Here is a 27,807-nt window from a genome sequence, read left to right on the forward strand (position 1 = left end):
GGGTCAAGGTTTGGGTGGAAGTTTTGGGAGAATTCAAATCAACTGAATAATTGCTTGACAAAATTATTCACTATTTTGAAATGCCCGAAATGATCTCATATTTAAGTAATGTTTCACCACTGAGTTATGTTTTTGGAGGACACTTAAATGTAAAAATGAAATACATTTATAATAATAATTTTCTTTGTTTCTCTTTTTTCACTTGCCTCTTAGCAGTTGATTCTGGCAGGGCCGATTTCTGAACCCCCTCAATCAACCCCCCCAACTACCACCAAATCCTTGCATTCTCCCTTCCCTCTCGGGCCAAAAGTGGGCCCCTTATACCTGTCTAATTGGACCATAATAGATGCCTGAGACTTACTCACAGCTTTTAGTGTATTTAAGAAGAAAAAGAGAAAAGGACCTTGCTTTGCGGGGCCCGCTGGTGGCTCAGGGGCCTGATACGCTCGCTTATATTGCTTAGAGCTAAAAATGGCCCTGCATTCTTAGATATGATGCTGCCTTTATATTAGGTATGTTAGCAGCAAAAAAGAAATCAGAGAACAGCAAAATAAAAATATGCATTTGGGTCAAATTACTGTATGATGTCATAAAATGCTGTAGCATTTGCTACAGAGCTACTTTGGGTTTAAATTCAGAGACATTTCACGTTTACATGCACAATTTTACACTGATAACACTAATAAATCGACAATGTCTTTATCAGGGTAAGGTCATAAATGGTTTAAGCAAAATCAATCGACACACAATACCCCAATTTAGCATTGCATGTAAACACCTTTACAAGGATTCTTAATGCGTTATGCAATGTGCACAATGTATGGTATGATTGTTTACATTTTTGACATCAAAAGCTGAGAATAATCAGATGATTTCAATTGTCATGTAAATGTGTCATTCTTTTTAACAAGATGGTTTTTGGTAATTATCATTGTATTGGTGTGCATGTAAATGTGCTCAGTTAAAGTGTCTATAACAGCATCTGGCATTATTCATTTATCATGATCTCACCTGGCACTTGATGAGCATGTTGAAGAAGTCGTCGCTGGGCTCCTGAGGATCGCCCTCTCCGCACAGGTGACCCAGATTATTGTGGGTGATTCTGAGTCCGGGCAGGTTGCTGACGCTTACCCTCTGATCGTCTAGACGACGGCTCTGTGAAATGGCGATCAAGTCAAAAAGCTCTTCGGTTTGAGGTGATGATAGGAGACTGCTGCCTAACAAGGAGGGAACAATTTCACACTGATGATCTTAGTGGAGTTACTGTTTGAATAAGCTGAAGACAGGATTCAAAATGTTCTTTATTTATTGCTGTGTAAGTGTCCCTGATCTTATTGTGAGTTCATCAGTGCATGTTATTCTGAAGAACTATGCTTGTTTCCATAATCCTTCTTTTTTTGGCTGAAGACTCCAATACGGTGTGAGCAGTTCTTAAAAATGTATATTAAGAAATCATATAATTGCTCACTTTAAATTATCCAATCTAATACTGAACATTATTTCCCACTGAATATTTTACTAAAAAATACAGACGTATGCGTATGATTAAAACTGCATCTAAGCACAAAACTAAATGTTTGTGTATCTCACAAATCGGACATATTTAAAAAATACTGATGTGAATGTACACCGATCAGCCACAACATTAAAAGCACCTGCCTAATAATCAAGAATCAAAAATAACACCCAGGTTTTTTGTATGTGGCGTTACATATGGAAACAGGTGGCCTAGCTTGCTAGCGAGACCAAAAGATGATTACCTCAGTTTTGTCACTCTTACGCTGGAGGAAATAATTTGCCAACCAGCCTTTAATGTCCTCAAAACAGTCCAGTAGAGGCTGTATAGAGTCACCGGATTGCAATGGAAGATAAAGCTGTGAATCGTCAGCATAACTGCAGCATAACATGTATCTGCTGTTCTGAGATACGGGTTGGCGTTGTTTTGGCGGCACGAGGGGGACCTACACAATATTAGGCAGATGCTTTTAATGTTGTGGCTGATCAGTGTAGATATTTATTATGTGAAGTTGACTGTGAGAGAGTGAATGTGGCTGACCGATCATGTCATAAACGTCAGATTCATCCGCTCCTCCTGCGTCCACTCCGTTGGGCATCTCATCCAGTTGGCAGCGCTGGTCATCCATACGGCTGCTCTGAAACTTACTCAACAGGTCAAAAAAGCAGTCCTCATCTGATGGGTCACAACCCAGCTTCTGCACAAAATACATAGAAAACTGTCATTTAAAACATGTATTCGTACAACCATTAGCTGACCTTTACAAACTACTTTTATGGGATGTCCAAATATTATTCATACTATTTATCTATTTATTTTTTCTGCAATGGCACATTTTTATGACTAAAAACATTCTACAGCACACCACTATCCCCCATAGGCTAACCATCATCAATATTTTTCCTTTTCAAGAACTTGTCCATGTTTTCTGTCAGTCACATAGGTCGGCTACACTGTGTGAGGTCACAGATGGCAAAAGCGCTAAATGGGTAATGAAAAAACAACAAATTTGCTTCTTTTCTAATTTGTAGATTTGTTCTTGCAATGCCACAACAAATTACAGTGATGCAAACTCATGAGAGGCAAAAAACTCATGAGGAGTGAAAAAGGTCAATCACTGGTCCACCAAAAAATGTAATAAATAAATATCACTCACTTCATAGACTTAAATGTATTCTGTTGCACTGAAGCGAGTCATGTGATGAGCCTTTACACGTATAAATATCACTCACTTCATAGACTTCAATGTATTCTGCAGCACTGACGCGAGTCATATGATGACCCTTTATGCGTATAAATATCACTCACTTCATAGACTTCAATGTGTTCTGCAGCGCTGACTCGAGTCATGTGATGACCCTTTACGCGTATAAATATCACTCACTTCATAGACTTCAATGTATTCTGCAGCACTGACGCGAGTCATATGATGACCCTTTATGCGTATAAATATCACTCACTTCATAGACTTCAATGTATTCTGCAGAGCTGACTCGAGTCATGTGATGACCCTTTACGCGTATAAATATCACTCACTTCATAGACTTCAATGTGTTCTGGTGCACTGACGTGAGTCATGTGATGACCCTTTACACGTATAAATATCACTCACTTCATAGACTTCAATGTATTCTGCAGCGCTGACACAAGTCATGTGATGACCATTTACGCGTATAAATATCACTCACTTCATAGACTTCAATGTATTCTGCAGCGCTGACGTGAGTCATGTGATGACCCTTTACACGTATAAATATCACTCACTTCATAGACTTAAATGTATTCTGCAGCGCTGACGTGAGTCATGTGATGACCCTTTACACGTATAAATATCACTCACTTCATAGACTTCAATGTATTCTGCAGCGCTGACTCGAGTCATGTGATGACCCTTTACGCGTATAAATATCACTCACTTCATAGACTTCAATGTATTCTGCAGTGCTGAGGCGAGTCATGTGATGACCCTTTACTCGTATAAATATCACTCACTTCATAGACTTCAATGTATTCTGTTGCACTGACGTGAGTCATGTGATGACCCTTTACACGTATAAATATCACTCACTTCAACACATTAATCATTGCTCTTCACAATCACAAAAGTGATCGATTATGCTTTCAAAACTGTGAATTTCTCTGAAAGGTGAGGAGTTTGTATCCCTGAAATATAATTTTTTTCAAGCATTTATTCATTTTGTGGAATTTGATACATTTCCACGCACACCTGACAATCTTTCACAGCACACTAATGTGGTACAGTGGTTGGGAAACACTGGCTTAATGCTTATTTTGCATTCACTTACAATACCATTATCCATCCCTTGTGAAAATGAACAAAGAGTTTATAACAGTAACCTTAGTTCAAATAGGTAAAATAAAGGAAAACAAAAATAAATGGTAATTAAAATATTAATTATTAATTTATAAAAACGCACTTGTGGTACAAGTACCATATTGTTGTTTTTTCATTCTGAAAATGAACCACTTTTTCACCATATTTAACCTGCAGTAACCAATCCTGTAGCAATCCTATTGGTTTACCATGGACATCATGGTTAAAATATGGTTACTGTAGTAAAACCATGATTAATTTACATTAGGATAAAGCTATTGCGAGGGAATGCAATGCTATTTCTAAAAATAAATTCTCCCTGTCCTCTAGAAAAGTGCTTAATGTTCATGAAATTCTTAAATAGTTTTAAAAACAGGCTTAATCTTTCTTTTGCAAAGGGGTGAAATAGGAGCAAACATGTTCTGAACAAGCTTCATCAGATTCTCCCACACGTATGTTTACAACTGTTTGACAATACACTATTACCAGTGTTTAATGACAGTACAGTCTTGGGTTAGTAGTGTGGTGGTGTGAGTTAGCTGGTCATGTGTTGGTGTAATCTATCCTCCTGACTTTAGTGAATGCTCATGTGAGTTGTTATCTCAATCGCAACAACTCTGTGTAAAGAGTGAATTTATCACAATGACCTTTCAGTGTCCAGCTACACACAGACACACACACACTCAAATCCACAGTGCCCCATATACTGCAGCCATTTAAACCTGACATTAAAGAACTGAATAACACTACAATATCAACATGCTGATGTGAGATGCATTCATAAAGCCCACAAAACAACATCAAATGGTGTTTAAATTATACTGATCATCTCAAGACAAAATGTTTTTCTCTGTGTTACTCTAAATGCTTGAGATTTATTTAAAGACTGATGCCTACAATGGCAAAGATGAACAAAGCATCTTGGTTGTTATCGGATAAATGCCACGTTAAAAACTAGTGCACAAAGGCATCATGTCTGATCATTAGATTAAGTGATAATGGATCAATCAATGTTAGAGCTCTTACAGGACAGACACAATCAAACGACTGATCAATAACACTGTGAAATGTGTCTGTACCGGCCCAGCCTGGCCCTGCACAACAAACACTCATTCACTATCACTGCATCATTAAATATATTAGTGAATGACAATTTTCACATAATGCAATAATATTTATGCATATTTATTTTTTAGACAATCACCAATAATGTCAAATCTTTATAATCACATCAAACCATTGATTTGACCACCATCAGACCATATCAAATTGAGTTTTTAAGCTACAACAGTTCAACATCTTTCAAACTCATTCCAGAAATAGAATAAAATACAAATTTCAGCAGTGCAATATAATTGTAATACTCAATAATAAATAATCATTAAGACTTATTGAGTGATTCACTAATCCGGCAACCAGGTGACAATCATCCAATCAAATTAAAGAAACATCCTGCTCTATTCCATCAGTGTGTGTCCTCTGCCATTTCTGCCTTTATCTCTCTCTCTCTCTCTCTCTCTATCTCTCTCTCTCTCTCTCTCTGTGCGCGCATGTGCGAAGTGATTGGCGAGAGTGCGGAGTGTGTGGTGAGTGCGAGGTGTTTGTGCCCGCTGTGGCATTTCTTTTTCAAACTTTCTTCTTTTTTATGTTGTAGGTGTTTTTTTGTGTGTGTGTTTTGTAAAAACTGTGTGTGTTGCGACTGGGTGGTAACTTTGGATTAAGGGCGTTTTACGCCTGTGTCCTCATGCATCATGGAGGCTGACACAGGTGGAGGTTTAGATTCCCTCACGCATCGGCATGGAGTTAAAATCGTGGCGGCGGGTAGTGTAGAGGAATGTAGTTTAGCTGTTGGGAATGTGGTTGGGCATGCGTGCGTTCTAGCTGCTTCAAAGATGAACAATGCAATTGTACTTTTTTTGAGTACGGTAGAAAAGGCAAACGAGGTAGTGGAAAAGGGCATTGAATTGCGGGGTTCATTTGCATCTGTACTGCACCTGTCCACACCTGCTAAAAAGGTTACCTTGTCAAATGTTCCACCGTTTATAAAGGATGAAGCGTTAATGAAAGAACTTTCACGTTTCGGTAAACTTGTCTCACCTGTTAAAAAGATCACAATTGGTAGCAAGACTGAACTGTTGAAACATGTTGTTTCCTTTAGAAGGTTTACTTACATGGTTTTAAACAACGGGAATGAACTTGATCTGAATTTGAAATTCAGAATAGATGGATTTGATTATACAGTATTTGTGTCGACTGACTCTATGAGGTGTTTTGGATGTGGAAAGACAGGTCATCAGATTCGTGCTTGTCCGACCAGTAACGTGAATGTTAATAAACCGGGGCCTTCGGGTGTACAGCGTGAAGTGGTTCATTCTAAAGAGGCTGATAGTTTAGTTTCAACTGATGCTGGGGTAAATCAAGAGCCTGCAGTTGAAATGAGGAATGGAAATAATGTCGTTGAAGAACTAGGCATTGAACGTTTAGATTCGGTGGAAAATGAGTCTAATGAGAATAGCGAGAAATCGGAGTCGGTTCCAGTGAGTCAGATGCATGATGCTGAGTCTGCCACTGAAAGTCCAAATAAGGAGGATGATGGCTTATTAATGGAAGTAGATCAAAGCTTGTTTAAAACACCCCTGAAAAGGAAGATGAGAAGTGAATGCAATGTAAATAATCAAGGAAGGAAAACAAAAGCACAGGCCAATGATTTTGATCGAAGTGCTGAAAGTGAGAGTGATTCTTCTGATTCCATTGCTTCAACTTGTTCTCAGGGCGATTGGCCATGTCACGACTGCAGCACTGATAAAATCAAGCTTTTTTTAAAAGTGACAAAAAAATCTAAGGGGTGTACGTTGATTACTTTCCAAATCTTAAAAGATTTGTTGAAGTGACTAAGAGGTCAATGAATGATGGATGCTTCTTAGATAAAGAAGTGTTTCGTCTTAAAAAATTTGTCACCTAAGTTCAAAATTAATTGAGTAATGATGATAATGAAGCTTAATTTGGTGATGCATGGGGCCTGTCTCCTACTTTGTTTTTTATTGATAATCCTATTCCAGACTATGGGGGAATTTCGCATTGCCTCATTAAATGTGAATGGAGCCAGAGATGTTAGAAAAAGGCTGGAAATATATAAAAAAATTGATGTTTTTTATGCAAGAGACTCATAGTGACAATAGAAATGCTGTTGAATGGCACAAAGAATGGAATGGTTTATCTTTTTAAGCCATAATACTTCTCTTAGTGGCGGAGTTGGCATTCTATTTGATAAGAACTTTGTTCCCAGCTCAGTTAAAATGGAGGAGATTATTAAAGGAAGAATTTTAAAAGTGATTGTGAACTTTGAAAATAATGTATTTATTTTTATATGTATTTATGCCCCAAGTCAACCAATACAAAGAATGTGTTTTTTAGATACTCTTTGTAAAACTCTGGAGAGTGTAAAGGGGAAGAGTACCTGTTTTTGGGGGGTGATTTTAATTGTACAGTAAGCAATTTAGATAGGAATCATATTGAGCCACATATGCCATCGCGCAGGAGACTCATTCAAATGATTGAAATGCATGATTTAAGTGATGTTTGGAGAAATTTTAACAAAATTGTTAGACAATATACTTGGGTACATGCTCGTGATAACTTGTTATCATTAGCAAGGTTAGACAAGTTATATGCTTTTAAACATCATCTTAATATTTTTAAAAGATCTTTTATTTCTCCAGTTGGCATTTCAGATCACAGTTTAATAGGATATGAAATCTCTATGAATTCTGTTAAACCAAATAGTATTGGCATCTTAATACCACTCTTTTAGAAGATAGTCAGTTCAAAGAAATTTTAGATTGTTTTTGGACTAAATTTAGAATAATTTTCAATATTTAAAGAACTGGTGGGAGTTTGGTAAAGTCAGAATAAAACAACTATGTCAACAATACACCCTAAATGTTACTAAAGAGCTGACTAGGTCTGTTCAAATTTTAGAAGCTGAAATTTTAAAACTTCAAAGTTCAACACAAACTGGAAATCAAGACCTTGTTGAGGATTTTAAACATAAAAAATCTGCTTTGTCTGATCTGCTGGGGTTAAAAGCACAAGGAGCATTAATAAGATCACGGTTCCAAAACTCAAATGAGATGCCATCCATCCAAATTTTTCTTTGGGTTAGAAAAGAAAAATGGGCAGCGGCGTTTTATTAACGTCTTACAATCTGAAAGTGGGGTTTTACTCTCAGATCCAATGCGTACGAGAGCAGTTAGTTTTTATGAAAAGTTGTATAAAAATGAGTCCAAAAAGATCAGTGTATAGAACAATGTTTTTTTAGGGATCTACCTCAGATTTCTAGAAAATCTAACAAAGATCTTAATAAACTCATAACATTGGAAGAGCTGTATAAGAATCTTCAAAAAATGGAATGTGGTCGAGGAATAGATGGACTTCCAATTGAGTTTTATATGTCTTATTGGAATATAATAGGTGAGGATTTATTGGAAGTTTTGAATATTAGTTTAACTGAAGGATGTCTACCTTTAAGTTGTCGAAGAGCAGTTCTCACTCTTTTACCAAAAAAAGGTGATTTAACTCATATAACAAGTTGGCGACCTGTCTCCTTGTTGTGTTGTGATTATAAAATTCTTTCGAAGGTGTTAGCAACAAGACTTGGAAAGGTTTTAGAAGAGGTTATTCATCCGGATCAGACTTATTGTATCCCTGGCAGGTCAATATTTGATAATATTTCTTTAGTTAGAGATATTTTTGAAGTAGTCAAAATATTTGGTTTAAATGCAGGCTTGATTTCCATTGATCAAGAGAAAGCTTTTGATCGTGTAGAACATGATTATTTATGGAAAGTATTGAAAGCTTTTGGTTTTAGTTCTATTTTTAGTGATAAGATTAAAACTTTGTATAGTGACATTGAGGGTGTGTTGAAGTTTAATGGTGGCTTATGCGCTCCTTTTAAAGTTAATCGTGGGATCAGGCAAGGTTGTTCTTTGTCTGGAATGCTGTACGCACTGGCAATAGAACCTTTCTTACATAAATTAAGAAAAGAGCTGAATGGTTTAGAAATTCCAAATTGTGATAATGCAATTAAGTTATCAGCGTATGCTGATGACATTGTTGTAAAGATTGAAGGCCAAAAAGACATACAAAGTTTAATAAGAGTAGCCAATGATTTTGAATCTATTTCCTCTACAAAAATCAATTGGAAAAAAAGTGATGCGGTGTTGCTGGGAAAATGGAAAGAAAAAACGCCAGATCTACCAGGTGGTTTAATATGGAATAAAAATGGTTTTAAATATCTGGGGGTGCATCTGGGTGATGAGGTTACGGTGCAGAAGAATTGGGAAGGAGTAACTGAGAAGATAAAAGGACGGATAGGTGGAAATGGTTGAAACCAACTATGTCTTATAGAGGAAGGGTGATTATAATAAATAACTTGGTTGCATCTTTTTTGTGGCATTGGTTGGCCTGTGTTGATCCACCAACTTATTTGTTGGCAAAGATACAATCAATTTTGGTCGATTTCTTTTGGGATAAGTTACATTGGGTAATACAAAATATCTTGTATTTACCAAAAGAGGAAGGTGGACAAGGACTGGTCCAGCTGCAAAGCAGAATTGCTGCTTTTCGGATGAGTTTTTTGAAGAGGTTTTTGATAAGCTCAGAAAATGCTGGTTGGAGAACAGTAACAAGTGTTATTTTGAAATCTGTTAAAAAGATGAACCTTGACAAATCTTTGTTTTTAATGGATCCTGAAAAGATTGACACTTCATGTTTATCTGTGTTCTACAAGAATCTTTTTAAAGTTTGGAGTTGTTTTAATGTGAAGAAGCCTGAAAATACAAACTCCCTATTTTGGTTGCTGGAAGAACCCCTGATAAATGGCGCGAGACTGGATGTAATGAACACAAGCAGCACATTCACTGAACTACTTATCCAAGCCGAAATTACAACTTTAAGAAGACTTTTAACTTTGGTGGGGGCTGACTTTGCAAATGCTGAGGAAGTGACTGCTTGTCTAAAGATGAAATCTGTTCGGGCAATGACTCAAATATTACAGAGGCTGCGATCTGTTCTTACATCAGAAGAATTGAATACACTAAAGGACTATTGTGAAGGACTTATTTGCCCTAACGAGTTGGATCCCTTTCCTACAATTTTTATATCCCCTAGTTTAAATGATCATGTTGGATTCTTTCTACAACTGAAGAGTATGTGGTTAGTTTTTAATGATGTTAATGGGAAACAGCTATATAAGGCATGTGTAAAGTTTTTTAACAAAAAAGGTTTACATCAAAAAATCGACACACCTTGGCATGATGTTTTGGGTTTGGATGAAAGTGTTAGACCAGAGTGGAGAGCGTTATATAAGCCACCATTAACCAAAAAAACAGCTGACATTCATTGGAGGGTTTTACATGGATAGTTAATGCTTTCGTCTCTGTTTTAAATTCTGAAACAAGTCAAGATTGTCTCTTTTGTTTTAAAAGAGAGACTGTTTTCCATTGTTTTGTTTATTGTTTTAGGCTAAAGCCATTGTTTGACTTGTTAAAAACAATTTTTAATTGTTTTAATGAAGTGTTTTCTGTGCAGACTTTTATTTGTGGTTTTAAATATGTGAGAAGTAGAAGTGGTGAATGTCAGCTGTTGAACTTTGTACTTGGAAAAGCAAAAATGGCTATATACATTAGTAGGAGAAATCATATGAAACAAAGGAATGATAGTGATGCTAGTCTAGAATTGTTGTTGATTTTCGATTTTATAAAGTAATGAATAATTTATTGAAGTTTGAATCTATATGGTGTTACAGAGAAGCCTTGTGTTCAGTTGTAAACGGAGAGTTGTGCTTTGCTTTAAGATTGTAAAAATTGATTAACTGTGAAAAAAATGTTTTAATGGTTGGTATTTTTTTTATTGTAATAAAAGTAATTTTGAAAAATCAAAAAATCTCTCACTTTCTCTCTCTCTCTCTCTCTCTCTCTCTCTCTCTCTCTCTCTCTCTTTGTCCTACTGTGGGAAAACAACTCATTATCAAGGAGGGCGGGTGAGATCTCCGATTATGGGACAGAGAAATGGGTCGAGAGGGGTGGGTGTGATTTAGGGTCATTAATGGTCTACTTTTATTTTCTTAATCAGTACTGTTGTCGTTATCAAGAAAAATATCAATGACACTTTAATGTTCCCTTTAAAGGTTTATAAATGGGTTAATTAATTACAAATAAGTCATTTACAAATATATGAAAAATCTCTGATATGCAGTTATAACAACAAATAAAAAGGCAGACTAACATTTAATGCTTGCCTAATAATGAGCCATTTTACCTCACATATTATAAATACTTCATACAAACACATATTCAGAATTAGTAACCAATGAAAATATACATTAATGTAAAGTGAACACATACTGTATAAAGCATTTAAAAATGTTTAACTAAAAACAGTAAATGAGGTTTTCATTAATTAAGTATTTATAATGCCCTTTGTTAAGTGCTTATAAAGTGTTTATTAATGACCAATAACTTGTTTAAAAATGCATTATAAATCATTGTTTTGCAGTTATAGCTTGTAAAAATAGGGCCACTGTCATGTAATAAGCATTTTAACTTACATGTTATAAATGCTACATAACACCTATTCATAATTAATTACACATGAAAATCTGAAAGTGGACACATATAAAGCATTTTTTAAACATATTGCCAACATTAGTAACTATGTACATAAAGTTGAGTGTGGTTTAATGTTCATCAGGTTTATTAGATGATATCTGCTGTAATGAACATAGGGTATTTTATGTTTTTGATTAATATAATTCTGAGTAAGTGTATTTATTAAACATTTATAACATGTAAGTTAAAATGCTCAATAATTGGCAAGTATTGCATGAAAGTTGCCCTATTAATGATTGTTGATATACCAGCATATCAATGAATTATAATGCATTTATTAATGAAGCCATTTATAAAGCCTTAACAAAGGGAACATTAATGTAAAGAGTTGCCAAAGTATATACCCTTAAAACAAAATCCATTTACTTAAGAAGCTAAATTGTGTATATTGCGACATTCGACTCGAGTGTGGAATCGTGTGCTTTTCAGAATTTGATTAGTTGTGATGTGATAATACTTCCGCATAATACTTTGTATTATAATACATTATAAATAATGTGATCGACTAGTCGACTTCAGGACAACAGTGTCGACTACGTTGGTTTTAGTCGGTGCGACCCCTGTTTAGATGTCATAAGATAGCACTGTGTGAGGAATTTATTCCTCCTACACCATTTATTATTATTGGTTAGTTCTTTTCAACATAAACGAATACTTTTTTTTAAATCAAGAGATGCATGCCTTATTTTCAGCACTATGAACATGACCTAGTTAATGGTACTAAATGCATTAACTCATGTTAAAGAATGCAACCTTGTTGTTAAGTGTTACCAGTAATTTTGCAAAAATGTAGTTATAGTAACAGTATGATTCTATGAACCAGGTTGCAGCATTTAGACGTGATTAAAGAGAATATATCTTGAATTAACTTTGTTTGGTAAAACATTGGCATACAAGTTTTCATTTAATTTATATTCTCTAAAACATATCTCAACAGTATTACAGTTTTGATTAGTAAATGTATCTTGTTTTTAAGGATGCTAAAACTTTACTTGAAAACAAGACAAAAACTTTACTTTGTTGTGTAAAGGCACTTTTAAAACACAGGTCAAGTATGCAGATAAAGCCTCACGTTTTCCCTCCACAAGCGTCTGTATTTTTGTCATTCTTCTGATCATAGTAGAGAATCCATCATGAAGTCTTTCAGTCTTCAATGTCTCCCTAAACCCTCTCTACTCTCTCTACTCTCTCTCTCTCTCTCTCTCTCTCTCTCTCTGTCTGCCTGTCTCTCTCATCAACTTCAGCTCTTACAGCTGTCGATGCATTTTCTCCAATAATTTGGCTACACTGAGGGTGTGTGTGAGAGAGAGAGAGAGAGAGAGAGAGAATGGGCTGTGCATTTGACAGCAGTGCAGACATGTGTATTGATTCAGTGAAACACAGATCTGATGCTATCAGGTGAAACCTTCAGTGAAGCACTTTACAACATGGATGCAATTCAAACCTGAACACAAGCACATTTAGCCAGAGCTACGATTTCAGCTAAATTAAATAATCAAACACTCATGAGAAAGTAACATTACAAAAACCACAGCTTTACGTGATGGATGGATGGTTGGATGGAAATTTCGCAAAACGTAATGGAAAATGGGAGCAAAGTTCCTTTCAATTGTTCCAGAGTGAAAACATTATTTAAAATGTTGGTAACTGTTAGTAAATAACTTGCCTTGGTTAATAATCAGTTAATTTTGTTCCAGTTATTTTTTCCATGGAACCAAAGTCTCAACGGTTTATCATTGTACATTTTCAAAAATCACCACTTCCAGTTGCTTCATTCTTATTAGTTGAATGTAATAAGCATGTGCTTTGATCCTGAAGGAACCTGCTGCATCACACATTTCTTTGCCTTACCGAACATTGAGGATGAAGCCTTCTGTGACCTGCTGAAGACCTTTTAGACTATAGACTGTTATACTATAAACAGTATAATTACTTTGTATACATGCACAAAGGAAACATATCGAGATAAAAAGTATTTTTCTCAGTTGTTTTCACTTAACTATTGTTAGATAAGATGCATAAATACATTAACATTTATGCATTTGGCAGACGCTTTTATTCAAAGCGACTTACAGTGCCCTTAAACAGGGAACAGGAAGTGCCTTCCTCAAGCACACAATGGTGTGGTGGCTGTGGGGATCGAACCAGCAACCTTCTGATTACCATTTATGTGCTTTAGCCCACTACACCACCACCACAACCATCAAATACAGATGTGATGCTGTCAAAAGTTCAGTTTCAGGCTGCTGATGATGTTTGGCAGACATGTGACTATCAGTACTTGATTCAGAACTTATAATGCAGAATTTCATTTTAACATGGTTGGCATTCAGCTTTATTGAAAATCAGCTGTATTTTCTAAAACGTCTCAAATACATCAATAACCAACACTCCTGGAAACATAATAGACTATTTAATGAAAGAAATCTGACTTTCTATGGCTTGGTATTATTTAAAATTTCACAACTTAGTCCCGCTGTCCACATATGTGGACATCAATTTTTAGGAAATGTTCTATTTGCTCTAGAAAAAAAAATTTGTTTATTAGCTGCTACAATATAAAAATTAAAAAAGGGAAATGGACAATGCACACAGCAGTCATGCAGGGGTCTCAGATGGTTAATGTATTGATGGCCCCCTTTCCTAAGAATGATCCAGAAACACAGACATTCAGCAAGACAGATACTCACTGGAGGTGTGACTTGAACAGTGATGTCATCCGTGTCTACAGATGAGTCCATCCACTGTCTCTCATCAGACGTATGACTGTCTGCGTTCCTTCTGCTGTTCCTCGACATCCTCGATACACCATCAACATCAGGAACATCCCCGTTCTGCAATCCACAACAAAATGATTGTGAAGTGATATTAGTATTTCTGCGTGACTGTGACCTACAGTGGGTGACCATGAAGAGCATGTGGTCCTGGAACAACATTACTATCAACCAATCAGATTTTAGGGTTGCATTTAGGGTTAAGATTAGGGTCTTCAATAGCACTCATTCCAACCTATAATTTCCCTCTGATTTCAGGGCTTATGGTTAGTGTTTAGATAAGGGATATGGTTTGGATTATGTTTGTTTGACAAGAATGTTGTTTTAGAACAAACAGAAGATTTTTACTTGGCAAAATGACAGATACCAGTTCAGATAATTAATAATAGACCTTTTCAGCATTGTATTTCCAGAGGTCAACACTGTCCATACTGTTCTTCTTGGCGAACTTTGGTCTGGCACCTGTCAGGAGAACACAAGCACAAGATGTTAAGGGTCATCGTTCATGTAATATTAATTACTGACATGGCATGTTAGCATTCAATTTTTGGACTGTCATACACAAAAACATGACTTCAGCATTATATTATTATATTCCATGTGACATTAATTCTTCCCAAATAATCGAATTAACACATGCATACTGTACAGTATATGATATTCACCCTAACAGCACTGGGACGCTTCACTATTCGTACTACTCTTCTCCACATTCATGGCTTTCTAAATTGTGGTGGGTATTTTGCTTAATTTTTCATGTTGAATTCTTTTACTGATTCGTTCAGTGAGAATTTCTGCAGATTATATCTTTACACCAGTAGGTGGTGACAAATGAGTTGTTATGAGTCAAATGCTCTGAGTAGTCAACCTCATTAAAAACAGTGAAAAGTAAATGAGAAGGATTTGTTTACATAAAAGATTCATTCAAAAACATATTTGTTCACAAATGAAACAGCACTTGTATTGAATTGAGAATTGAAAGCAGTGCAGGGAACAAGTTGTGCTCTAGCAATGGTTTTGTTTGTTGGTTTCAAAGACCCAATTGAAACCCCTCTTAATGCTGAGGTGTGTAACTTTTGTTGATGAAGGGGTTCCCCCTTTTTTACCCAATTTGGAATGCGCTTTTAAGTCCTCGTGGTCGCATAGTGATTCGCCTCAATCCAGGTGGTGGAGGGCGAATCCCAACTGCCTCCGCATCTGAGACCGCCAACCCACGCATCTTATCACGTGACTTGAGCACGTTGCCACACCACACACCCCACCGAGAGCGAACCACTTTATAGCGACCACAAGGAGATTACCCCATGTGACTCTACCCTCCCTATAGAGGAGATTCGTATGTAACACTTTTTCCCTGAAAAAAGCGGAACGAGATGCTGCGCTGTTTTGCCGCACTGGGATACCCCAGGACTGCTCTTCAAAAAGAAGTATCTGACGACACCTGGTGACGCATCCATTTATAGCCTGGCCACAGGTGCATCTAATGATTACATCAGCCGAGGCTATAAATTCCGGTCAATGTTCATTGACGTGTTACACATATATTCACAGCTCGGTCACAACTAGGATTGTTCCCAAAAGCGCTTAGCAAAGCACAGCATCTCGTTCCTCTTTTTTCAGGGAACAAGGGTTACATATGTAACCCGAGACGTTTCCATTTACATTTGTGCTACACATTTTAAATACCTCGTTTTCCTGGGCAATAATGGTCGAAGGGCTTATGAAATTGAGCTTTTTTATAGTCAAGATTTATGTTTATATAAAAATGTACTTTCAAATTTAAAACTGCTCTGAGAAATATTCACTCACTAGTGTTATTGTCACAATTAGTCCTGGTCTCTCCTACATGTTCCTGTCTAGGTTTCCCTTTCTTACCCTGCACTGTAAACTCAGAGTTAGATGGCGAGAGATCGGCCTCCTTCACCCCGAGAACTTCCATCAACTCCTTGACATTCATCCTAGCTGTCAGCTCTCCATTCCTGTCCCCGAACTGCAAGAGAGAGAGAACGGGAATGCAATTAGTGAGATGGAGAGCAATATTTACTGAAAACCGTGTGTTGAATGTTTGTTCAAGCTGTAGAAAGTCTTCGTACTTGCTTTGAAGTCCACCAAGACCAAACCTGACTTGTCATATCCATTATTACACCCTAAATTTATTCCGAGAGTTGTCATGATTGAAATGAAAGTGAGTGAATGATGGCAGAATTGACATTTTTGGGTGAACTATCCCTTTAAAGATAAGCACAGTGTTATAAATGCAGACAAGGGCAGACAAGGAGTGGGATCTACAAGCGGGTTCTTTATTTTGAATCAAAGTGAAACTGAAACTAAAACACGAACACAACGGAGGAACACGGAACTAGAGAAACACGGCAGGAAGAAAACACGGCAGGACAGGCAACGGAGCAAACATAGGAACATAAAAATTCAACGAACGACAAGGAGTGGAGAACAAACAGGGTTTATATACACAGACACAGGATGATTACAAACGACAAACAGGTGCGAACAATGACACAATGTTGAGGACCGGGAACCATGGTGACGGTGACATTAAAAACACGGGACAGACAACCAGGGAATCGTGACACACAGATTAAAGATTAAAGGAGGAGAAGCGAGGTCTGTTGCTGGACATGTCCAGCTTAACAAGAAAGCACAGATTGTGCTCACCTCTCTGGAGATATCCAAGTGTTTTCGGGTGTAGTGTAAAGCCTGACGGTGGTTTCCTAACAATACGTAAGCATTACCCAGACTCCAACAAGCCCGGCCCTCTCCAACCCTATAAAAACCAACAACAAAGATTTATTGTTTAGATGTTGCACTTTGATATCTCTGGTTTAACTTTTTGCCCCACTTTGTTAACGTATTGGTCTTTGCATGTAGACAAACTGTGTCATAGATTCGTCTAAATCTAAATCAGAAATATGAAAAGGTATATCTTGCTTGGTGAATCTAAATAGCTGCCATTCATTTAAGGGTTATCTTAATTGAGTGTAATAGCTCTAGACTCTTCGTGGAGACCTGGTGACTTCAGACCTGTCGCTGAGCTCTTGTGCGATGAGCATGTGTTTGAGGTGATAGTCTATGGCACGTTCGTACTCCTGCAGCAGCGTGTGTGTGTTTCCCAGACTGTAACATGCTTGAGCTTCCATCACCTGATCCTTCAGCTGCCGAGACAGCTGCAGAGTTTTCCTGAAAAAACACCACAGAGAAACTACAGGTTTACATTTCCTCTAGAAATAAGAGTGGTGCTCGCCTCTGCAAAATTCACTGCCAGGATGTTGGGGTGTTCTGGGTGGTTGTTTACTGGTCCTAGTCAAAAGAGCCCACCCTCAAGTAGTGATGAAACTTTAAATAATTTCAAATAATTGCTTCACAAAATGATTCACTGTTTTGAAGCACTCGAAACACATCTGCTGGTAACATGCGTGCAAATGCAATTGGAAGTCTCGAGTCAAATGCAGCTACAATGACACAACGCTTTAAAAATGACTCATTTGAGCATTTGATTTTCCAGTTCAGAAAACAAAAGCTGTAAATGTATGAACCTGAACAGTGAATAATGAGTTTTAATTTTGTTCGATGCTAACACTTGCATGCTAACATAACAGCGCTGAAGAGAAGGTCTGTATCAAGATGTCATAATACTGACATACTCTCTTATTTTCTCACTACTTACTCAAAATCATGTACTTTCACATCACCAGTGAAGTACATACTTTTAGTGATTTAGATTTAATGTGGCCATGCACACAGCAAGTGTGCTTATTCATTCACATTCTGTGTGCTACACATGGCCCGTCCTCTAGATGGCGTCGTGTAGTCATAGTTACCTGTAATACTCTGTGGCTGAATTGAACTGGCCCAGGAAAATGAGAGCGTTGCCTAGGTTACTGTACGCTCTCCGCTCGGCTGCTTTGTCACCAAATTCCTTGGCAATGGACAGACGCTGTGAATAACAAGCAGGAATTGTGTTACTTTTGAATGCAAATCCTGTTAGAATAAACTTTGAAATAAACTTTGCAAGTTAAAGTCCCAATCTGAAACACATAAACATGATTAAACACAGTTTAGTATGTCAAAACAGTTTCACATAATGGTCTGTGTTTATGTCATTGCTGTTTTTGCTCTGTGACGTCAGTGTCGCACCTCTCTGTGGAACTTGATGGCCTCAACAAAATTACCCAGTAGGTAATGAGTGTTGCCAAGGTTACCGAAGGCTCGTCCCTGTGCAGCTCTGTCACCCATCTCCTTCACCAGAGACAGGTTCATTCTGAAAAACAGGCACAAACAGCGCTGCTAGCCACATAAAAACAATGAGACTCATATCATTTCAGGTTTCTCTGACAATAAAAATCCCATTTCCATAAGTCATGAGTTCGGCAATTAGAACGTTTTCCTCGTTCTACAACTCGTTCTAGAAGAGCAGAGTTTCCTGTTCTCAATGTTTTGCCAGTAAACAGAGACACATGTGGGAGTGACAAATGACTGTTTTAGCCCGTATGTCCCAGTCTGACACCTCTGGTCTCTCTGTGTCTCATTTATGTGCCGTTTAGCCTGCTGTATCTATTAAATGTGGCTGTTAATAGCGTGTTCCGCTCGGCATCAGAACTGTGATCAGATCACGATGTGTGGGACTCACTCGTAGAAGGCCGTGGCTCTCTCCAGTGTGTCTCTCACATCGGGATGAAGATCTCCACGATCTTGTGAACATCCCCAAATCTGCTGTTTGCCGTTTGCATGAAACACATTCCCAATGTTATACAGCGCTCTGGCCTCCCCGACCTGCAGCAGAGAGAGCATGTTAATTAACCATATACACAATACCCTGCCTAAATCCCCCACTGCCCTCAGTATATATTCTTTGAACATAAAGTCCTTTTAATGATTTATGGTCGTCTTGAGCAATTCAATCTATCACTTCAATTCAGTAATGGGTTAGCTAAGCAGTTATTACATTCTATTATTATATTATTACAATTTAAAGAGGAAATTAACGTGGTCAGTTGGATGTAATGATTGTGCATCTGTAACCTTGTCTCCTTGTTCTTGTGAAATGTCCAGATGTCTCTGACAGCACACGGCTGCTTCATCATAACGACCCAAAACCTTCAGAGTATTTCCAAGATTCCCGCTGGCCTTCCCTTCGCCAATCCGGTCGCCTATTGTCCTGATGAAAAAAATATGCTGCAACTCTTAAACTAATTTCTTGTGGGATACACTTTATATCTGAAACTGCACCTTTGAATGAAACGTCCAAAAGGGTACTGTCACTACCCAAGCTGATACATTAAGGGCCCAAACATACTTCACACAAGTACGCAAATGCAGACGCAAGCACTTCGCCAACACATGGCCAACACGTGGTCCAATTGTACATACATTACGTGTGCTCTTGTGTTGCGTTGTTCTGGCCGTTACAAACCTTTGACCACAAGGGGGCAAAAGAGTTTTTAGGCAACACAAAACCGGATGTGGTGGAGTCAACATGTCTTTAAATTATCTTACTTGTTCGGCAAGACTCTCCTTAAATTGCTGCTCCGCCATGACAGTTGTTGATTGAAAAAAGAAAATCTGTTGTACTTACGTACATCCTTGTAATACAGCGCATACTTGGATTAGGTTATAAATTGCACTCTTACACATTTCACAACGCAAAGATGTGTGAAATCGAGCATGCGTAGCATGAAGCGTCTGCGTTCACGTACTTACATAGAGTATGTTTGGGACTTAACTTTGCACTCTTGTTTGTCAGTGTTTGAGATGTTCATGTTCACTCATCTTACCGTGCGAGTGTAAGATCGTGGCGGTGGTACTCCAAGGCTTTCCCATACTCCTTCAGGTAGAAGTAAGCATTTCCCAGCTGACTGTAAATGGCACTGAGGGTCTTCAGATCTTCTGTTCCCACCTGCACCGCAGCTTCAAAGAACGCTGTACCGCCTTTAAAATCTCCCGCTTTACACAGACGCTCCCCCTCCAAAGCCAACTCCAAACATGACGCCTCCATTCTGGGAAAACAAGAGATTCAGGAATAAATATAGCTGCAAGCAGCAATTACTGTGCCAAGCACACCAACGGCAACAATAGCAATAATATTTGATTGCCTTTAATGACCACCAGAGATGGTATGATCCAGATGGTTTTAAAGCCATGAGAAGAATGACTAAAAACATAAATAAAACTGCTTATAAATTTGATTTAAAGGCTACTTTCTGCTCAAAATGTATATTATATTGTCAGGGTTTGATTGCAATGACACATGCAAAGTTTCATGTCGCTACATAAAGCATTGCTTACATACAGCATCGAATCCTTTTTGGTATCTTGCCATCAAATTCAATGACGTGTTACACAAGAATAAATTGGTTTATCGAAAAGCTTTTAATAATTGTTGGACTTCGTGGTCTGAAGATGATTCGAGGAAGATCCGATGAATGCTCTAGGAAGGGTTTGAACATTGGTATCAACTCTAAATTTAGATTCAACACAAACGACCCTTAATGAAGAAGAACAAAATACAAGACAAATGCCGGTATAATTTCAACAAATCTGCTGAAAAACAAGCCTAAAATAAGGATTTTGTATTCCCTCTGTGTGGAACACTGGCATATCTCTGAACCTGCCATAAAAGAATGTCTGTCAGCAAAACTCCAAAGCCTGAAGTTTATGCCTGAAATTTGAGCCGTTATTTAGTCCAAATATGTAATGATGAGCAAGCATTATGTGTCTGTGTTTAAATCCATTTATTGTTAGCCTCAGGTGTTCCAATGGCCTGAAAGCAATTAAATCTAGTCATGCTTTGACAAGCTGCTCTATAAAACGGCTTCTTTCTTGAATGTCTGAAGCAGTCATGCTTTGGTTTGGCTGTATTCAGTGCTGCGGTCGGGAAAGAATTCTGGCAGGAGCAGCAGAGAGACTCACATCGACCTCTCACTTGTTTTGTATTCAGTGAAGTTTCTTTCCTTTATAGATGCAATAAAAATAATGTGTTCTTCTCTGTTTTGAAGCAACAAAAAAAACAACAATTGGACTTTTACATTTTCTGCAGAATATACGTATGTGGCGTTCTGTCTGGTTGCTATGGGGTTTTGGGTAGTTGCTTGGGTGGTTGACAGTGCTCTGATGTTTAGAGTGTGTGTTATTGTGTTCTGGATGGTAGAAAGCTCTAGGTGGCTGTTGTAGCGTTCTGCGTGATTGGTTTGGTGTTCTGGGATGTTGCTTTGGTGTTCTGAATGGTTGCTAAGGTGTTCTGGGTGATGGTATACTATTCTGAGTCTTCTATGGCTTTCCAGGTGGTAGCTTATTGGCTGAAGTGAAAAGAGTCTTTCACCCTCAAGTCTCTCTGATATTCTGATCTCTAAATATGATTCGAGTCCCTTTGTCTGCGTCTATGGGCTTTTTCAACAAGTCTATTGTCCATCAGGGGAAATCATCAATATAATCACATAGTAAAATCTCACCACACCTCTCCTCAACAACACACATTATTTGAGCTATCATTCATGTCTGTATCACAAACAATGTAGGACGAATGACGTCCCAGAGGTTTGATAAAATCATTATGAGCAATTGTAATTGTGATGCTTGACTAATTAACACCAACTATTTAGAAAATGTTGTTCAACACTGTCATTAGACATACTATTTTATACATAAACAAATATTGCTAATATTGCTAGTTTGTGTTGGCTCACTGTAGATTAATCATCTCATTATCCGGTCTAGATAGGATTACATAAACAGCCATCTGTGAAGTGTCCACATGTACCTGCATTTTGGTTTGGTGCGTGTCTTTTCAACATACACCCCAAGCTCCATGTTCAGGGGCTTCAGCGTCGCCTGTGGTCGGGGGCCCTGATGAACCAGACGACACACGGCTATCTGGGCTCCACTCAGAGGAAACGCTTCAGTCGACATGATTCACAACACAATTCTACAAAACCTGATGGAGATGGTTTTTTAGACGCCACTTCAAACTGGACTGATCTTCAAAATCATATTCATCAGTCTTTCAAATGAGCATTCAGGAATATTGGTACTTCCCAACATCAGTTTAAAAATCCTCAAGGCAAACATGAGACTTCAGATTTCAGTTAGATCCATAAAGCAACATGTGCGCTTGACTCAAAACTTCCCTCGAAGTTCCAATTTCAAGCACAGGAAAACTGCTTGTATAATGCAGTCTGAATGAAAGAGACGAGTCCTCGATGATGACAGTGAGACGGCAGCACAAATGCCCCAGCGAGAGGAGGAATCTGTCCTAATTCTCCTGAAGGACACAGATAATCCTGTTCCTGCTGACCCAAAGAGCTCAAACACAGGTCACGGACATGAAAATAACATCCCATTGAAATGCACAGAGCTTCAGACATTGAGGACAAGTTTGGACAACGTTATTGTGATTTTGACATGCGAAATGTCATGCATAAGATGAGTGCAATGGTCTCAGGTGGAAGTTTTTTATACTCATTCAAACAGAGATTTGGCCAAGATTGAGCCTACTACACTCCAAACCAAACCAGGTGTTCCAGTTCAGCTTTCCACTACATGTTGAAATGGCTTTAGTGATTTGCTCTCATTCAGACACAAGAGTGTGAGTGAGGTCAGACACTAATGTTGAGTGATGATGGGCTCAAATGTGCTCAGTGAGGTTCAGGTCTGGACAGTGCAGGACAGTCGAGTTCTTCCACACCTGACACACTAAATCTTTTCTATGTCTCAGTGTGTGCACAGAGACATTGTTCTGCTGGAACAGAATCGTTTAAAATGTTTGTCTAAAGAGATTGCATGTCTGATTGCTTGATTGTATGCACCTGTAGGTGTGAGGGTAGAACAAGTGAATCTTTATTCGAGTAGTTTCTGTAAGTCTTCACAGTAAATTGGATATCTGGAGCGCTAAGAGTAGCTTAGCAGGTAGCAGGAAGAGCGTGTCACTGATTGTGCTGGCCGTGTTGACATGTGCTCATAGAAAGGCCATAATTTCACTGACATGCACATGTTTGATCTCAGCAGCAGTGTGCGTGTCACCCGTCTAATGTCACTTCACAGCACATCACAACCTTAGGCCCTCAATTAAGTTAAAGGCAGAGATCCCGCATAAATATTTAAAACCTCACACTGGCAGTATCACACACGAACGGCATCAAACCAGTACCATAACCAGGACACTTCATCACACTTATGAAGTCAAGTGTGTAGGTCATCATAGATGATGTAGTGTTGAGGAATTTTGGGGCAATTCGATTTTTTTTATGATTTATATCATTTTTTTTAAATTGTAAATGTGTCAAATAAAATGTGTGTTGGCTGCATTTCATTCATTAACAAGACACAGACGTAGCTGCTCTTTCTAATGGGGTTGTAGATTATTATCTGGTAATCTGGAATTACAGCAAATGGGATTTGGAGCAACTGGGATTAAAGACGAGTATTTACTAATTAGCTGAGAGTTCTGAGATGATTGCACTTGCCTCCTAAGTTTATACACAATACAGTATATAACTCAATCTGAGATCATGTGTTGTTTACTACCAAATAACCTAATTAATATAATAGAAGGTAGTGTGCACTATGTAGTGTGCACAGTATGCAAATTCCATAGATTACCTTCTACAGGGCTTCTCAATAGGCAGCCAATGAGAGACAAATGTCTGGCCCGAGCTTAAGTCTTGGGCTGTATCCAAAAACGTAGGTAGTTAACTTGCTGCCTAATCAGTTGTTGGCTAAACTGACAGCTCTTTTGAATGAATGGAACTCTTAAGGAAACTGATCTCGGAACAGTTTGAAAAGCACCTTATTTTCATCCTGCCTCCATATACAGCCTCCGAAGTCAGCATCTTCCTGTTTTCGGATGCAGCCCTGATTTCACCAAATCCATGATGATTTTGCGAGACAGATTTTAGACAAAACCTCTATACACAGAATTCATAACTATTTCATTATATTCTTTCCATGGTGTTGATGCATTTTGAGAAGTATATAAATTGTGTTGTTATGCGAGTGAAATGAGTAAAGAGCGATGTTGCATAAATATACATCCTATTTATATTTGCACATGTATTTTGTCACGAGCAAAACTGATTCTTGATTGGCAGCATTAAGTGAAATCAAAGGACAATCATTCTTTTAAACACATTGTAAGTGGAGTTTATATCAGCGCACAAGTCTTCATTAAGATATGCTCTTTACATTATGTTTGTGAGGTAATAGTGTGATCGGTTGTTTTTGCTCATTTAAGCAGATTACTAGATATGTGTTAAATATGTAAAGCTATTTTTAATATCAGCTCCTGTTTTTTACATCTATGCTGGTGAGCAGTCAACAAACTGTAGGAAAAAAGATCGATCTACTTCTTAGAACACATGTATTTTACTGAAGTCAATTTGATTTTAAAAATAATTTAGATTTGAAAAAAGTTTGTGGGAGGTCACATGACATCATGCATGGATCGGATGTGTGAACAGCGAGCTCTGTGCACTTTGGTAGTTTTAATACCTTTTATTAAATAAACCAGCGAGATTCGAAACACTCTGTTCCATAACTGTTCTAGGAGGACAATATGTCACAGAATTCAAAATCCTCGGGCTCTGGAGACATTAAAAGACACTTAAGTGCTCAAGCTGATGCTCTAGAGCAGGCCCCGAGCCAGGGAGTCGATTTGATTTGGGAAGTGTGGGAATTATAGTGAAAGATGTTTAACATGTCTACAATGCTGACGAAAGTCGTTGCTAACTTGGAGGATCTTGCTGTTATACATAGTCGATCACTGCCATGGAGGCAAAATGTACTAATGTGGTCACAAGAGTGGGGGATGTCGAGATTATCTGGAGTCATCGGAGAGGGAATTATCTGCTAATCCGCTAGCAACCAAGGTGGATTTGGATCGTGTCTGGGAGAAGATGGAAACCTGTAGCCGTGAAATAACGTCCATATTATGGGGGTCCCTGTGGGAGTGGAGGGATGGGATATGGTGGAATTCCTGGATGGGCTCTTTCCATGTCTGCTCAACATAGCAGGCCATAAGCTGGAAATCGAGCGAGCTCACAGGTTTCCTGCTCGGCGATCCGCTGAGGGAGGCCCAATTTCTGAGATCATCTGATAAAGATCTTGTGTTCTGTGAGACAAGGAGTAAAGGAAGGATTACAATCCGACAGGAAAGTTGTCACGGGGGCTCTCGTAGGTGTACATGGACTGTTTGAGTTTGGAGGGATGGACACCAGTTGGCGCTGTCATGTGCTGGTTTTGTAATGTGCACGTTTTTCTTTTTTCTGTTTGTTTGGTTCTGGGGAATGTTCCTAGTTTGACTGTTGCACTAATGTTGGAATGTGGTCTTTATAATCCTGTTTTTGACACAATCTATTTTTTCAGAATGTCAAATGTAAATATGAGTGGATTGTCTCTCTCCACGTGGAATGTGAATGGGTTGGGGCACCAACCCATTCACATTCTTAAGCGTAAGAAATATAATATAATATTTCTTCAAGAAATGCACCTTTCCCCGCAGAAAGATGAATAATTTGGAAAGATATGGGGTGTGCATTTTTTTTTATAGTGCTGGCTCGAGTAAGAGCAGGGGAGTCATTACACTTATAAGTAAACATCCACAATTCAAATGTCTCAAACAGAGTAAAGATAAATTAGGAAGAGTCATTATTGTTTTAGAAAAATTGACAAAGTCTTAATTTGGTGAATATTTATGCACCTAACGTTGATGATCAGGGCATTTTTATAGATCTTGATGGGATGTTGCAAGCCTCTGGCCCCCCTCATGATATAATATTGGGAGGAGACTTTGATGGAATCAGTTCCTGATCATAGTGAATAAAAATGCTAAAGGCTGAAATCAATGTCTTTATGGAGACCAACTGGTCCTCAGTATCCTCTGTGGGTGTGGCTTGGGAGGCACTTAAGGTGGTTCTTAGGGGCCAGATCATACAGTATGCATCATTCACCAAAGTATCCAAAGCACAAGAACTAGTGGAATTGGAAGGGAATATTAAAAGTGCAGAGGCAGAGCTGAAGTGCCGAATGTCATCTAATGGCCTAGGAGAATTGAACCGATTGAAATACAGATATAAAACTATTTTTTCACGGAAGGTGGAGTTTTGGTTATTCAGGGCAAGACAGTCATACGTTGAGTTGAGGGACAAAGCAGGGAAGCTTCTGGCTAGATATATATAATACAGAAAGTCTTTTTCTACAATTCCTTGAATCCATTAAATCTGCTGGTGGTGAAACATTTACCTCAGTAATTTATATAAATTATGCTTTTAAAGAATTACATCTTGATCTCTATGGTTCCATGTATTTATCTATTGATGATGATATTCAAAACTTTGTGGAACCATTAGAACTTCCTAAACTGATGACTGAGCAAATAAATTCTCTTGATTCTAAGATAAACTTGGAGGAGCTTGGTGAGGTAATTAAGGCCTTGGCCACAGGCAAGGCTCTGGGGCCAAACAGCTTTGCCTCTGAAATTTTTAGATCTTATGCTACAGATCTGGCTTCACTTTTGCTAGAAGTTTATACAAAGTTTTAGACAAAGTTTATTAAACCTGCAGGGTAACCTCTTTCCCAATTATTGTGCTGTCTTGCCCTGGAACTATTAGCAGCTGCGATAAGGAAGGAGGATGATTTTCCTGGTCTGCGGCCCTGTCTGGGGTTTCAGCTTGAGCACTTAAGTGTCTTTTAATATCTCCAGAGCCTGAGGATTTTTAGTTATTTTAAGTATTGACTTAATAGAAGATTTATGTAGCAGGGTGTATCGAATCTCACCTGTTTAAGACACAAAAATAATTTAAGTGTGCAGAGCTCGCCATTCACATGTCAAACCCCCGCATGGTGCCACTCAACCGTGTGGGCTAGGATTCTAAAAAACAATTTTGTCAATATATGTTTTGCTTTTCTTTGTCAATTGTATGAATCAATAAAACTGTTAATCAAAAAATATTTGTCCCATCAACTAAAAGTCAGGTGATGTAAAAACAGAATTAGGAACCCTTTGCACCCTCATAACCTTATTTTTTACCATATCAGACAACCCTATGTGCCAATGACCCATTTGCCAACATGTTCAATATACTACAGAGCATATTGCTTGACACTGTATCCTGTAGTATATCAATTCATAGTATATGGAATGTAATAAAAGTAATATCATCTTTGATTCTTTAACATCATCTTCTTTAATCATTATTTGACTGGACCACCAAAAAATTATACAATATTTAATTAAAATGGCAAAATAACCATATTTATTTCCAAGCTTGTGAACGACACTCACTGAAGTAAACATGCAATATAATGAGGTCATGTGACTAGAAGTAGCATCTACCATACTACTACATTAAATGTTTTTCATATTACATTAAATGTTTTTATACTCCATGCTGTTTCAGATTCAAAGTTAAAAAAAATTGTAGGCAATATGGCGTAAGGAATACCCAAGAATTCAATACGGTACACAGCCTGTGACATTCAGCAAACAACAAAATAAAGCATACTGGAGCA

At 38.0% G+C, this 27,807-nt stretch overlaps 1 protein-coding gene across 1 annotated transcript in view; it reads right to left on the bottom strand.

Moving 5' to 3' along the window:
* LOC127635549 (G-protein-signaling modulator 1-like) overlaps positions 1-27,807 on the bottom strand; it is a 37,471-nt gene that overhangs the window by 3,025 nt on the left and 6,639 nt on the right. The window contains exons 2-13 of the mRNA XM_052115653.1: positions 20,082-20,303; positions 19,330-19,465; positions 18,938-19,080; positions 18,445-18,568; positions 18,129-18,244; positions 17,332-17,487; positions 16,966-17,074; positions 16,168-16,282; positions 14,684-14,754; positions 14,209-14,352; positions 2,057-2,213; positions 1,012-1,217 (exon numbers count right to left, since the gene is read on the bottom strand). Coding sequence (XP_051971613.1) covers positions 1,012-1,217; positions 2,057-2,213; positions 14,209-14,352; positions 14,684-14,754; positions 16,168-16,282; positions 16,966-17,074; positions 17,332-17,487; positions 18,129-18,244; positions 18,445-18,568; positions 18,938-19,080; positions 19,330-19,465; positions 20,082-20,303 — 1,699 coding nt within the window. The remainder of the gene's footprint in view (positions 1-1,011; positions 1,218-2,056; positions 2,214-14,208; positions 14,353-14,683; positions 14,755-16,167; positions 16,283-16,965; positions 17,075-17,331; positions 17,488-18,128; positions 18,245-18,444; positions 18,569-18,937; positions 19,081-19,329; positions 19,466-20,081; positions 20,304-27,807) is intronic.

This window comes from Xyrauchen texanus, chromosome 4, assembly GCF_025860055.1.
Source record: "Xyrauchen texanus isolate HMW12.3.18 chromosome 4, RBS_HiC_50CHRs, whole genome shotgun sequence".
NCBI classification, from domain to species: Eukaryota; Metazoa; Chordata; class Actinopteri; order Cypriniformes; family Catostomidae; genus Xyrauchen; species Xyrauchen texanus.